The sequence below is a fragment of the Schistocerca cancellata genome, chromosome 1, assembly GCF_023864275.1.
Source record: "Schistocerca cancellata isolate TAMUIC-IGC-003103 chromosome 1, iqSchCanc2.1, whole genome shotgun sequence".
Classification (NCBI taxonomy): Eukaryota; Metazoa; Arthropoda; class Insecta; order Orthoptera; family Acrididae; genus Schistocerca; species Schistocerca cancellata.
In genome coordinates, this window is record NC_064626.1 from 1,261,876,156 (window position 1) to 1,261,889,930 (window position 13,775).

The 13,775-nt window shown below is 43.8% G+C and overlaps 1 protein-coding gene across 1 annotated transcript in view; it reads right to left on the minus strand.

The window, feature by feature from the left end:
• LOC126144870 (Down syndrome cell adhesion molecule-like protein Dscam2) overlaps positions 1–13,775 on the minus strand; it is a 549,485-nt gene that overhangs the window by 450,389 nt on the left and 85,321 nt on the right. Inside the window, exon 4 of the mRNA XM_049915521.1 lies at positions 11,468–11,588. Coding sequence (XP_049771478.1) covers positions 11,468–11,588 — 121 coding nt within the window. The remainder of the gene's footprint in view (positions 1–11,467; positions 11,589–13,775) is intronic.

The following is a 13,775-nucleotide window of genomic DNA, read 5'->3' on the forward strand; positions in this document are numbered from 1 at the left end:
CGAAAGTGCGTTGGTTGGTGCGACAGTTTAATGAAGGCAGAACATCGTGTGACAACAAACCGAAACAACCTCGGGCCCGCACAAGCCGGTCTGACGACATGATCGAGAAAGTGGAGAGAATTGTTTTGGGGGATCGCCGAATGACTGTTGAACAGATCGCCTCCAGAGTTTGCATTTCTGTGGGTTCTGTGCACACAATCCTGCATGACGACCTGAAAATGCGAAAAGTGTCATGCAGGTGCGTGCCACGAATGCTGACGGACGACCACATGGCTGCCCGTGTGGCATTTTGCCAAGCAATGTTGATGCGCAACGACAGCATGAATGGGACTTTCTTTTCGTCGGTTGTGACATTGGATGAAACGTGGATGCCATTTTTCAATCCAGAAACAAAGCACCAGTCAGCTCAATGGAAGCACACAGATTCACCACCACCAAAAAAATTTCGGGTAACCGCCAGTGCTGAAAAAATTATGGTGTCTATGTTCTGGGACAGCGAGGGCGTAATCCTTACCCATTGCGTTCCAAAGGGCACTACGGTAACAGGTGCATCCTACGAAAATGTTTTGAAGAACAAATTCCTTCCTGTACTGGAACAAAAACGTCCGGGAAGGGCTGCGCGTGTGCTGTTTCACCAAGACAACGCACCCGCACATCGAGCTAACGTTACGCAACAGGTTCTTCGTGATAACAACTTTGAAGTGATTCCTCATGCTCCCTACTCACCTGACCTGGCTCCTAGTGACTTTTGGCTTTTTCCAACAATGAAAGACACTCTCCGTGGCCGCACATTCACCAGCCGTGCTGCTATTGCCTCAGCGATTTTCCAGTGGTCAAAACAGGTTCCTAAAGAAGCCTTCGCTGCTGCCATGGAATCATGGCGTCAGCGTTGTGAAAAATGTGTACGTCTGCAGGGCGATTACGTCGAGAAGTAACGCCAGTTTCATCGATTTCGGGTGAGTAATTAATTAGAAAAAAAATCGGAGGCCTTAGAACTTGAATGCACCTCGTATTAAATGGTATGGGATTCTTGACAATGTGGAACTTAAGGTTAAACTGTCTTCCATTTTGCTTGGTAGCAAGACATTTTAGTAGGAGTGGCAGAAGAGTAAGTTCTTTTAACGTATGGCTATGGCACATTAGTTCAGGTTGCGTCCTCACGAAATTAAAAATTTGTGTAGCACTCTTCATCATCATCATTTAAGACTGATTATGCCTTTCAGCACTCTTGGAAAGGAAAAAAATAAAAAGTAAAAACCAAAAATTTAATTGTGTTTTGCGGTTTGCTCATAAGTTTTATGTCGCCTGCTTCCATTTAGGAGTTGTTACATTTTTGCACTGCCTACGTTGTTCAGTATATTCCTTTACCACTCACAATGTTCTCTTAACGTCTTTCATGCAATTTTTTTTGTAAAGGTTTTTCCTTTTCCATGTTAATCACTCTTTCAGTTGTGAACCACCGGGTATTCGTCTCGCGTTTTTCTTCCCGTCAACAGATGGCAGTACTTCAGCCAATCTGGTTTACCGGTTTGCTTCCTCCTTCGTATTCGCTATTCCGTGCTCTGCGCTCGCTGGTGGTACATGCCGTCCTATACTCGTCAATCGTGGCGCTCCGTGTCACATCGCCGAATGCAAGTGCGCTGCCGCTCATTCCATTCTTCTCTACCCAGGCAAACGCCCGTTGCATTGTCTGATGTCACTTTGACGTTGACATGTTCTAACTCACTTAGCCCGACAGCTTTTTTCTGAGAATGTTATACGGTAATTCTTTTTTTTTCCCTCGTGTGTGTGCCACTGCCTACCCCCATGAACCATGGACCTTGCCGTTGGTGGGGAGGCTTGCGTGCCTCAGCGATACAGATAGCCGTACCGTAGGTGCAACCACAACGGAGGGGTATCTGTTGAGAGGCCAGACAAACGTGTGGTTCCTGAAGAGGGGCATCAGCCTTTTCAGCAGTTGCAAGGGCAACAGTATGGATGATTGACTGATCTGGCCTTGTAACACTAACCAAAACGGCCTTGCTGTGCTGGTACTGCGAACGGCTGAAAGCAAGGGGAAACTACAGCCGTGATTTTTCCCGAGGGCATGCAGCTTTACTATATGATTAAATGATGATGGCGTCCTCTTGGGTAAAATATTCCGGAGGTAAAATAGTCCCCCATTCGGATCTCCGGGCGGGACTACTCAAGAGGACGTCGTTATCAGGAGAAAGAAAACTGGCGTTCTACGGATCGGAGCGTAGAATGTCAGATCCCTTAATCGGGCAGGTAGGTTAGAAAATTTAAAAAGGGAAATGGATAGGTTAAAGTTAGATATAGTGGGAATTAGTGAAGTTCGGTGGCAGGAGGAACAAGACTTTTGGTCAGGTGAATACAGGGTTATAAATACAAAATCAAATAGGGGTAATGCAGGTGTAGGTTTAATAATGAATAAAAAAATAGGAGTGCGAGTAAGCTACTACCAATAGCATAGTGATCGCATTATTGTGGCCAAGATAGACACGAAGCCCATGCCTACTACAGTAGTACAAGTTTATATGCCAACTAGCTCTGCAGATGATGAAGAAATTGATGAAATGTATGATGAGATAAAAGAAATTATACAGGTAGTGAAGGGAGACGAAAATTTAATAGTGACTGGAATTCGAGAGTAGGAAAAGGGAGAGAAGGAAACATAGTGGGTGAATATGGATTGGGGGAGAGAAATTAAAGAGGAAGCCGTGTGGTAGATTTTCGCACAGAGCATAACTTAATCATAGCTAACACTTGGATCAAGAATCATAAAAGAAGGTTGTATACATGGAAGAATCCTGGAGATACTAGAAGGTATCAGATCGATTATATAATTCTAAGACAGAGATTTAGGAACCAGGTTTTAAATTGTAAGACATTTCCAGGGGCAGATGTGGACTCTGACCACAATCTGTTGTTTATGAACATTAGATTAAAACTGAAAAAACTGCAAAGAGATGGGAATTTAAGAAGATGGGACCTGGCTAAACTGAAAGAACCAGAGGTTGTACAGAGTTTCAGGGAGAGCTTAACGGAACAATTGACAGGAATGGGGGAAAGAAATACAGTAGAAGAAGAATGGGTAGCTCTGAGGGATGAAGTAGTGAAGGCAGCAGAGGATCAAGTAGGTAAAAAGACGAGGGCTAGTAGAAATCCTTGGGTAACAGTAGAAGTATTGAATTTCATTGATGAAAGGAGAAAACGTGAAAACGCAGTAAATGAAGCAGGCAAAAGGGAATACAAACGTCTCAAAAATGAGATCGACAGGAAGTCCAAAATGGCTAAGCAGGCATGGCTAGAGGACAAACGTAAGGATGTAGAGGCTTATCTCACTAGGCGTAAGATAGATACTGTCTACAGGAAAATTAAAGAGACCTTTGGAGAAAAGAGAGCCACTTGTATGAATATCAAGAGCACAGATGGAAACCCAGTTGTATGCAAAGAAGGGAAAGCAGAAAGGTGGAAGGAGTATATAGAGGGTCTATACAAGGGCGATGTACTTGAGGACAATATTATGGAAATGGAAGTGGATGTAGCTGAAGATGAAATGGGAGATACGATACTACGTGAAGAGTTTGACAGAGCACTGAAAGACCTGAGTCGAAACAAGGCCCCGGGAGTAGACAATATTCCATTGGAACTACTGACGGCCTTGGCAGAGCCAGTCCTGACAAAACTCTACCATCTGGTGAGCAAGATGTATGAGATAGGCGAAATACCCTCAGACAGGGTTGTAGCCTGTCCCCGATGTTATGCAATCTGTATATTGAGCAAGCAGTGAAGGAAAGAAAAGAAAAATTCGGAATAGGTATTAAAGTCCATGGAGAGAAAGTGAAAACGTTGAGGTTCGCCAATGACATTGTCATTCTGTCAGAGACAGCAAAGGACTTGGAAGAGCAGTTGAACGGAATGGACAGTGTCTTGAAAGTTGGGTATAAGATGAACATCAACAAAAGGAAAATAGGGATAATGGAGTGTAGTCAAATTATGTCGGGTGATGCTGAGGAAATTAGAGTAAGAAATGAGACAATTAAAGTAGTAAAGGAGTTTTGCTATTTGGGGAGCAAAATAACTGATGATGGTCGATGTAGAGAGGATATAAAATGTAGACTGGCAATGGCAAGGAAAGCGTTTGTGAAGAAGAGAAATTTGTTAACATCGAGTATAGATTTAAGTGTCAGGAAGTCGTTTCTGAAAGTATTTGTATGGAGTATAGCCATGTATGGAAGTGAAACATGGATGATAAATAGTTTAGACAAGAAGAGAATAGAAGCTTTCGAAATGTGGTGCTACAAAAGAATGCTGAAGATTAGATGGGTAGATCACATAACTAATGAGGAGGTATTGGTTGGTTGGTTTGGGGAAGGAGACCAGATAGCGTGGTCATCGGTCTCATTGGATTAGGGAAGGAGTGGGAAGGAAGTCGGCCGTGTCCTTTCAGAGGAACCATCCGGGTATTTGCCTGGAGTGATTTAGGGAAATCACGGAAAACCTAAATCAGGATGGCCGGACGCGGGATTGAACCGTCGTCCTCCCGAATGCGAGTTCAGTGTCTAACCACTGCGCCACCCCGCTCGGTGAGGAGGTATTGAATAGAATTGTGGAGAAGAGGAGTTTGTGGCACAACTTGACAAGAAGAAGGGACCGGTTGGTAGAACATGTTCTGAGGCACCAAGGGATCACAAATTTAGCAATGGAGGGCAGCGTGGAGGGTAAAAATCGTAGAGGGAGATCAAGAGATGAATACACTAAGCAAATTCAGAAGGATGTAGGTTGCAGTAAATAGTGGGGGATGAAGAAGCTTGCACAGGATAGAGTAGCATGGAGCTGCATCAAACCAGTCTCAGGACTGAAGACGACGACAACAACAACAATAACAACAAAGTGTACCACTGCGTGTGAAAATTATTAGCCTCGGTGTCTTGTTTATTTTCAGTATCACACCTGATGATAAGCATGTAATAGTCCAAAACCGGTCATGGTTTAAGCACTGAAAAATAAAAAAGACTTACAACTGAAGCTGTATTAGCAGCATCTATTGTAATGCTCAGCTGTAGCTGTTTCCAGGCAGGATTGTTTATGATTGTAAAGAGCATAGTCGATGTGGGTGAGAAAGTAGTTGAAGATGGACTGATTAGGTCGGATATAGATGGTCGCACAGGTTACAGTTAGGATTTTGAAGAAGGGAGTAAGGGTAAGGTGTGCGGTGGGAGTGTTATATAAAAGTTGTGGCCGAATAGGGATGTTCTTGTGGTGGCTGATTGCATCTCTGCTTCTGGCCAATGGCAGGGATTATCTGTACGGTGGATGATGTAGAGAGTGCTGGAGGAACGTTTCATTGTGATGAAGATGTGAAGGTAGCGTTGGGCAGGGCATGCGTTAAGAAGGGTTTGTGGATGGTTAGGGAGCGGATATTTTGGTACAGGATATTGTATACTGTCGCACCATGGTGGGAGGCAGGGTAGTCTGTTATTTGGATGAAAAATGGTTTCAAAGGGGGTGTCGAGAGGTATGAATACGAAGTGGACTTAGTTACAAGAGTAAGTGACTTCGGTATTGAGGCGGAATATGAATACGGCGGCAAAGGAAATTTGTTTGAGGGAATGCGGTCTTTGGAAGGGGTAGATGTTTCGAAGGACAGTACTGAGGGATATGATGATATCTTCGGCAGTGGGAGGTGATAGGAGGTATTGGGATGTATAGGATTATCAATAGGTCGGGCAGGCACGGTGAAGTCTGACGCGACTGGTGAAGGCTTGGCTTTTCGTTTGGCGGAGTAGGTCGGACGGGTATCGTTGTAGGTGTCTCAGGTGGAAGAAGAGGCATTATTTGAGGAATGGCTTTTCAGTGGGGACTGGTGGATGGATTTTGTTAATCAGGACCGATGTGGCTGTTATAAGGGGGGCACTTTTGGCAATGGTAGCACTGGGGGAGGGATTTGGAGTGTTCAACTTTAGGATGGTAACTATAGCTCCGGGCTTCCTCTGTAAAAGATGAACGATGCTGGGGACAGACTCAGTGAAGACACGCCTGAGGAATGTGGGGCCAGCCTCAGATTTCTAAGGCAGGATGACAATTCAATTTGGAGACTATCTTCCCTGCCGTGATATCAGGGCCAATCTCCGTTAACGTGGCAGTGGGGAGTTAGGAGACTGCGCTTGTTTGGATCGGTAGGTGGTGGATGTATGAGGTCCGAGGGTGATGCGCGGTGGAACTTAGAAGAGGAGGTCTTTGTGAAAGTTGGTTTCATGGATTTAAAAAGGACTGAATCTTTGTGTGGAAAATGGGAATGTGTGGGGATTTGACATTAAGTAGTCTGAAGACAGAGTGAGATAGGATGAAGCTGGTTTCCGCCGAGTATGCTACAATTATTCTGAAGGTCGGAAACAGTTCTTGTCGAATACATTGTAGCTTTCGTCTTTTTAATCATGAGTTTTAGTTTTAATCATGCTTATTTTATGGCCAATTATCTCTCCAAACATTGACTCAACCCTTGAGAGGCAAAAGCTAAAATAACTATTTCGATAATGAAGTAGAAAAAGAAAGAAAAACAAACATTACCCTTACGTCGTGCATTACGTCAAATATGATGTAATTTCTTACCGCTTGGAGCGCTAGTGTTGCTACAGTTCTCAAACGGTGGCAACTGTCACATCAGAAAGGACCACAACTGCTTGCGGTAATGTTGGTGTAGCTACGAGTTTCTGGCAGTACTGCATAATAAGACAGTCACTCCTTGTAGTTAGGCGATGTTTAGCTCCGTTTACGTAAGTGTTTTGAATTTTCAGTAGATCATATTGTCGACAACTGGTTATGATGTGGAACGTGTTGGTAGGTTTATAAACTAAAGTAAATTTTCTCTGTGAAGACATGGCCGTACGGTGGACGCTTGTAAAACTGGTCTTTTTTGTAAAAAAAAAAGCTTAATCAACAACAAATTAGATGAACGTAACCCAACCTCATACAGGTACTAGGTATTCAGAAATTAATTTATGGACGAAAACGACATTTGAAACAGAAATTATATCAATTTGTTTTAAGACTGTCATTGTCTGCCAGTACCTTTCATTCACGAGAGATGTGTACAAATATTTTTAAGGCTGCATGCGATTTTCTGTGCAAGAGTAAGCTTAAATTGTTGATAGTGGATACTGTTTCTCAAAAATGAGATTTTCACTCTGCAGCGGAGTGTGCGCTGATATGAAACTTCCTGGCAGATTAAAACTGTGTGCCGGACCGAGACTCGAACTTGCCTTTCGCGGGCAAGTGCTCTACCAACTGAGCCACCCAAGCACGACCCACACCCCGCCCTCACAGCTTTTCTTCTGCCAGTACCTCGTCTCCTACCTTCCAAACTTTACAGAAGCTCTCGTGCGAACCCTGCAGAACTAGTATTCCAAAGAAGAGCTTCTGGAAGGTTTGGTAGACGAAAAGCTGTGAGGACGGGGCGTGGGTCGTGCTTGGGTGGCTCAGTTTGTAGAGCACTTGCCCGCGAAAGGCAAAGGTCCCGTGTTCGAGTCTCGGTCCGGCACACAGTTTTAATCTGTCAGGAAGTTTGATGCTATTTCTGTTCCTAGTGCTATATTTACGACTGCTATATGATTTCCAAATTGTGTCCGATTTTTCATGTCAAACTTCATATTTAAGTAAATATATTGTTAGGCTGTTGTAGTATGCCTAATGTTTTCAAACAGTTACCAACGTGAAGGATGTACACTACACATTATCCTTGCAACAGGTTTCTAGACAATGACTACTTCGTGTCTATATGTTACATTCCTCAGCGAATCTTCCCATATGATTTCAATGGAACTATGTACAGTAAGCTAATTTTCTAATGTTTTCATCACAAATATCAGTAATATATGATTTTAAATTGAAGTTCTATGCATATCCAGAACGTTAAACTACAATTTTAACGTCTAAAAAAATGCAACGCCAAGTCGCTTTCAACTCAACGGATAGTGGCGCAATAGTGTATATAAGGCACCAACCGCAACTGAGCAGGTTGTCGCCAAGGTGACGATTAACTGCAGTAGTTGCTGAAACGTTAGTAGTTTTATCACATTATGACGCAGTCGCACTACCGGAACAACCATACTGAAATTGGTGTAGGCTATTTGGCTTGTTTTCCACTCATGAACATTCCTAGTGGGTAGAGTGAACCCTCTGTGGAAGAGTACTTGGGACTGCAGCCCGTCGCTCGCCTCCCCCCCCCCCCCCCCCCCCATATTTTTCTCCAGAAGAGTAGTTACTGAGACGTCAGAGGAAACTCTCTGAATATTCCGTGCAGGGAAAGCATTCCCGAGTGTCATATTATCTTCGGATTTCAGGAAACATCTCCACCCCCTCCCAAGTATCCCAATCTTCGAAATTGGCACTGACCCAATCCCATTCAGTTCTCAATGCCTTCCTCAACTCCCAGTCACGCTTGAGAGGTTCCATGCCCTCTTTGGCATGTCTCCATTCATTTTCATCAATTTTATTAATGAAACTTCCTGGCAGATTAAAACTGTGTGCCTGACCAAGACTCGAACTCGGGACCTTTGCCTTTCGCGGGCAAGTGCTCTACCATCTGAGCTACCCAAGCACGACTCACGACCGGTACTCACAGCTTTACTTCTGCCAGTATCTCGTCTCCCACCTTCCAAACTTTACAGAAGCTCTCCTGCGAACCTTGCAGAACTAGCACTCCTGAAACAAAGGATATAGCGGAGACATGGCTTAGCCACAGCCTGGGTGATGTTTCCAGAATGAGATTTTCACTCTGCAGCGGAGTGTGCGCTGATATGAAACTTCCTGGCAGATTAAAACTGTGTGCCCGACCGAGACTCGAACTCGGGACCTTTGCCTTTCGCGGGCAAGTGCTCTACCATCTGAGCTACCCAAGCTCCCTAGTTCGAGTCTCGGTCGGGCACACAGTTTTAATCTGCCAGGAAGTTTCATATCAGCGCACACTCCGCTGCAGAGTGAAAATCTCATTCTGGAAATTTTATTAATGTTGTATGACATTTGCACGGTAGTAACAGACGAATAACGTTACTGTAATGGGAGTATTTGTACTGAAAGCTCAAAAAATAATTTTCACTTGATTCCTAAACATGTTGGGTTACTTCCCTGGGTGGCCTGTGCAAGACAAGCATCGGAGGACGCGGCACAAGGCATTTCCGGTTGGGGGCTGCACTTCCCTGAAATCTGAGGTCGAGTTTCGCTTATTGTATGCAGGGCGAAACGACCTGCAAAACGTCTGAGTGTCGCTGCAGTTTATGTGTTTACCATTCCGGAGCGTCCAGAACGAAGACTCCTGGCACCGACTGACTGCATTGTCCTCTCAATTCTGAGAATACTTGTGTACAGGGCTATTACAAATGATTGGAGCGATTTCATAAGTTCACTGTAGCTCCATTCATTGACATATGGTCACGACACACTACAGGTACGTATAAAACTCATAAAGTTTTGTTCGGCTGAAGCCGCACTTCAGGTCTCTGCCGCCAGAGCGCTCGAGAGCGCAGTGAGACAAAATGGCGACAGGAGCCGCGAAAGCGTATGTCGTGCTTGAAATGCACTCACATCAGTCAGTCATAACAGTGCAACGACACTTCAGGACGAAGTTCAACAAAGATCCACCAACTGCTAACTCCATTCGGCGATGGTATGCGCAGTTTAAAGCTTCTGGATGCCTCTGTAAGGGGAAATCAACGGGTCGGCCTGCAGTGAGCGAAGAAACGGTTGAACGCGTGCGGGCAAGTTTCACGCGTAGCCCGCGGAAAATTGGCTCATGCCACAACTGGAGACCGACAGCGCCGACTTCATCTTTCAACAGGATGGTGTTCCACCGCACTTCCATCATGATGTTCGGCATTTCTTAAACAGGAGATTGGAAAACCGATGGATCGGTCGTGGTGGAGATCATGATCAGCAATTCATGTCATGGCCTCCACGCTCTCCCGACTTAACCCCATGCGATTTCTTTCTGTGGGGTTATGTGAAAGATTCAGTGTTTAAACCTCCTCTACCAAGAAACGTGCCAGAACTGCGAGCTCACATCAACGATGCTTTCGAACTCATTGATGGGGACATGCTGCGCCTAGTGTGGGAGGAACTTGATTGTCGGCTTGATGTCTGCCGAATCACTAAAGGGGCACATATCGAACATTTGTGAATGCCTAAAAAAACTTTTTGAGTTTTTGTATGTGTGTGCAAAGCATTGTGAAAATATCTCAAATAATAAAGTTATTGTAGAGCTGTGAAATCGCTTCAATCATTTGTAATAATCCTGTACTGTGCCCTGCTGGGTGCGACGGTTTGGCGCTGGATGGCCGGTGGTCTAGGCAGGTTGTTTTCGTAGCCAGTCGAATGCCAAGTTCAGTGCCCTCAGCTGAATAGCAGAGACATGGTTGGTCAAATTAAACTGAGGCTAGTTGATGTCATAAAGCCCTGCTAGAAATTGGAGGGAACGGTCGCTATTGGCGCGAATGATGTTCCGAGACAGTGGGGGGGAATTCTGGAATCAGCACTGAATGCTGATTTGCGGTTTTCGAGGAGAGTAGGGAGTTGGGCAATGCTGGCTTCGCTCTTGCATCACATCACAGAGAAGATTAGGGATCTGATCTTCCTCAGAGTCGGACAGTCTTGCGACTTGGTCGCTCTTTTTTGGAAGAACTTAGAATTCTTCGGACAATCCCTCAGCAGCACGCGGGCTCGCTTTGCCACAAGCCCACCTTGCTTGTTTCTCCATGTGATCCCATTTGAGCTCTCACTACTAATTGCGATACTGCTGTATAGTCAGAAGATTAATAATTAATTCATTAGGACCTCCAGTCATTATCGTCAGTGTATTGCATCACAGAGATTAGGAGCCCCTTGTTCTCGAGCCAACTCTGGTTCTCAATAAGTTCAGTATATCCTATCCTTTAATCTACTGTTTGTGTCGACAATCACGTGCATTTATGTTCTGATGTATAATAAATCTCACTGTAATATTTAATCCGCATATCATTTCGTAGATATAAGGAGAATCCCATTTCCTGTTGTTTATTATGATAAAGTTCTCTTTTTTTTTAGTAGATTACGATTTTTATTAAATTATTGTGAGTGTGCACTCCTTATTTTACCAACTAGCAGGGTCCACCACCATTTCCTTGCGTTACCGTTGTGCACATAAGTAATTAGCTGGTAGGTAAGGAGGGGGTCGAGTGCGTGTCTCGTTCTCATACAAAATTCGTCAGAATTAAAGAGGTACAAACTCTTCTCTACCCCGGCACCTCGCAAGGTCATAACCATTTCAGCAGTTGTGGTGGTCTGTCTCAAAGCATTTAAGCCACGCCAAAGTAGCCTCCGGATAGAAATACGAATCGCATTATTAATCCTTCGACAACCCTTCCAGCGGGCTTGCACAGAACGCGTTAGGAGCTCAACGGGACAGGAGTGCGTTGTCGTGCTGGACACTCACGAGAAGGTAGGTGGCGGGTGTCCCTGGGCGGCGCAGCCCAGCGTCACGTGCTGTCCCTGATCCACCGTCAGTGACGTCACAGACAGCTGCGTCAAGCGCGGCGGCATGCCCCCAGTCGCTTCTGAAAAAAGAAAAAAAAGAACATAGCATTGTAAGTAGTGATTCTGATCATTACTGGCGAATTAAAGGGTCGCCGTAGCATTTCCGCTTACGGAATAGTAGTGGACAAAGAATGAAGTGGGAAATGAAGTGAAAAGTGTAAGCCTGTTGAGATGGCTGAGAAAACTACCTGCGAAACCCAATGTTTAAGCTGGTTAGTAAGACTATGTGGAACGTTGTCAGAGCAAGTGAAAAAAGTTAGATGGATAATTTTAAGTCACTTCTTTGGTTTAGTTGCTAACTAGGTTACCGGTAAAATGTTGTGTAGCTGCCAGTCTGGAAAGTAACTGTATGGAATATGTTGATAAATAAACAACAATATTAATGGAAACAACATAAATAGCAATAAAAATAGTAAATGTGAGAAATAAGTAATGCAGTCAAAAATTTAACATGTTAAATTATTTGAAATGCTAACGTAAACGTAGAAATTTTCATCGATGCAGAAAATGAACATTTCTTGGCCAAAGGAAGATGGTAAATTGAAGCTAATGGAACACCCAAAGACGTTAGTGTAGACCTTGGAAATTGAGTTGGAGCTCCAAGACACCTGTGATTGCCCGCATCTCGTGGTCGTGCGGTAGCGTTCTCGCTTCCCACGCCCGGGTTCCCGGGTTCGATTCCCGGCGGGGTCAGGGATTTTCTCTGCCTCGTGATGGCTGGGTGTTGTGTGCTGTCCTTAGGTTAGTTAGGTTTAAGTAGTTCTAATTTATAGGGGACTGATGACCGTAGCAGTTAAGTCCCATAGTGCTCAGAGCCATTTGAACCATTTTGAACACCTGTGACTTAACGAGGAAAATAGAAAAGTAGAGTCTGCAGACAAAATATTACTAGCAAAAATATCACTAACAAATCGACATGAGCATACGATTTGATGTACCTGGTATTAAATACAACACAACATTAAAAACAAAACCACGATACAGTCAGAACTGTAAGTTCTTTCAGCTGAAATTTAACTGAAATATTGCGTAAATGTGTGTTATAAGCCAAACACATTCGTTTCTACAAGTGCTTATTATCAGTCTTGCAAATGCAATCAGTATGCTTGGTATGAAGTCAACCGGTAATTTTTGTATCACGCATTGAACAAAAGAAAGCAAACAGAATGAGAAATTACTAAAAAAGGAATCAGTGCTTCGTTCATTCATAATTTTCCGATGCAAACACGAACAGGTGCAATGAGCTTCAGTAAAACATGAAAGCGTCTAAGTTGCTTTTGACCTTTGTCACTAACAAAATCAAAGAAGAATTACAGGGTCTTTACGCATCAGAATATGTAGCCCGTATTTCAGCGTTGACATCTCACTGGATGACACATCTCGAGCGTACTCTGGCGACTCAGAGGCTGGTTTGAGAATCTGATCAGCTAATGCCTCACCCGTGTCGCAAATTAAATATCACTGCCGTCGAAAGAAGGAACTGTGGATAGGGATTTAAGCTTAGAAACTTTAATTACGAGGTTTAATTAAAAAATCCAATATCAGAGACTTTTCCTCATATCGGAAAAAATGTCAAATTAACTTCCACTGCGTGGTCGTGTCCCTTATACCACCGCATGAATGAATAGTCGTAGAGTCTGTAATTTGTTCATTCGGTGCTGGGAAAAATTCAATAAATCTCAATATGAGGAGTTTAATTTTGACAACATCACTTCCGGCAACGTGGATTTCCGATTACTCGACTCATCCGTCCAACACGAGAAGATACAACGTGTTCCAAATAATAATTATCGCAGTTGATGAAATATTCGAGTGACGCTTATGAAGACAAATCATGCAGACTAATAATTCCTTCAGCGTTCTGTGATACTCAGGAAATTACTCATCACAGCTATTTTTTAGTTTCAGAGACTTGACGTGTTTGTGTAATCACCATCTTCAGATTCTGTGGCATAAATAAATGACAAGAGACAGTACGCATTTAACATGAAATGCCCAGTTAGATGTATACATAAGATAACAAGTACTTACAATTATGAGATCGAACAATTGTAAATAGTCAGTCACCTCAAAACAATCAACTGACCTATCTGGAGACCGTACGGTAACCTCCATGAAGTATCTTCTACGTGTCATCACCCTTCTGACCGCAGACCATTAATTCCTCTCATGTGCCATCCTTCTCAGAGTACCTCTTGCAATTTACA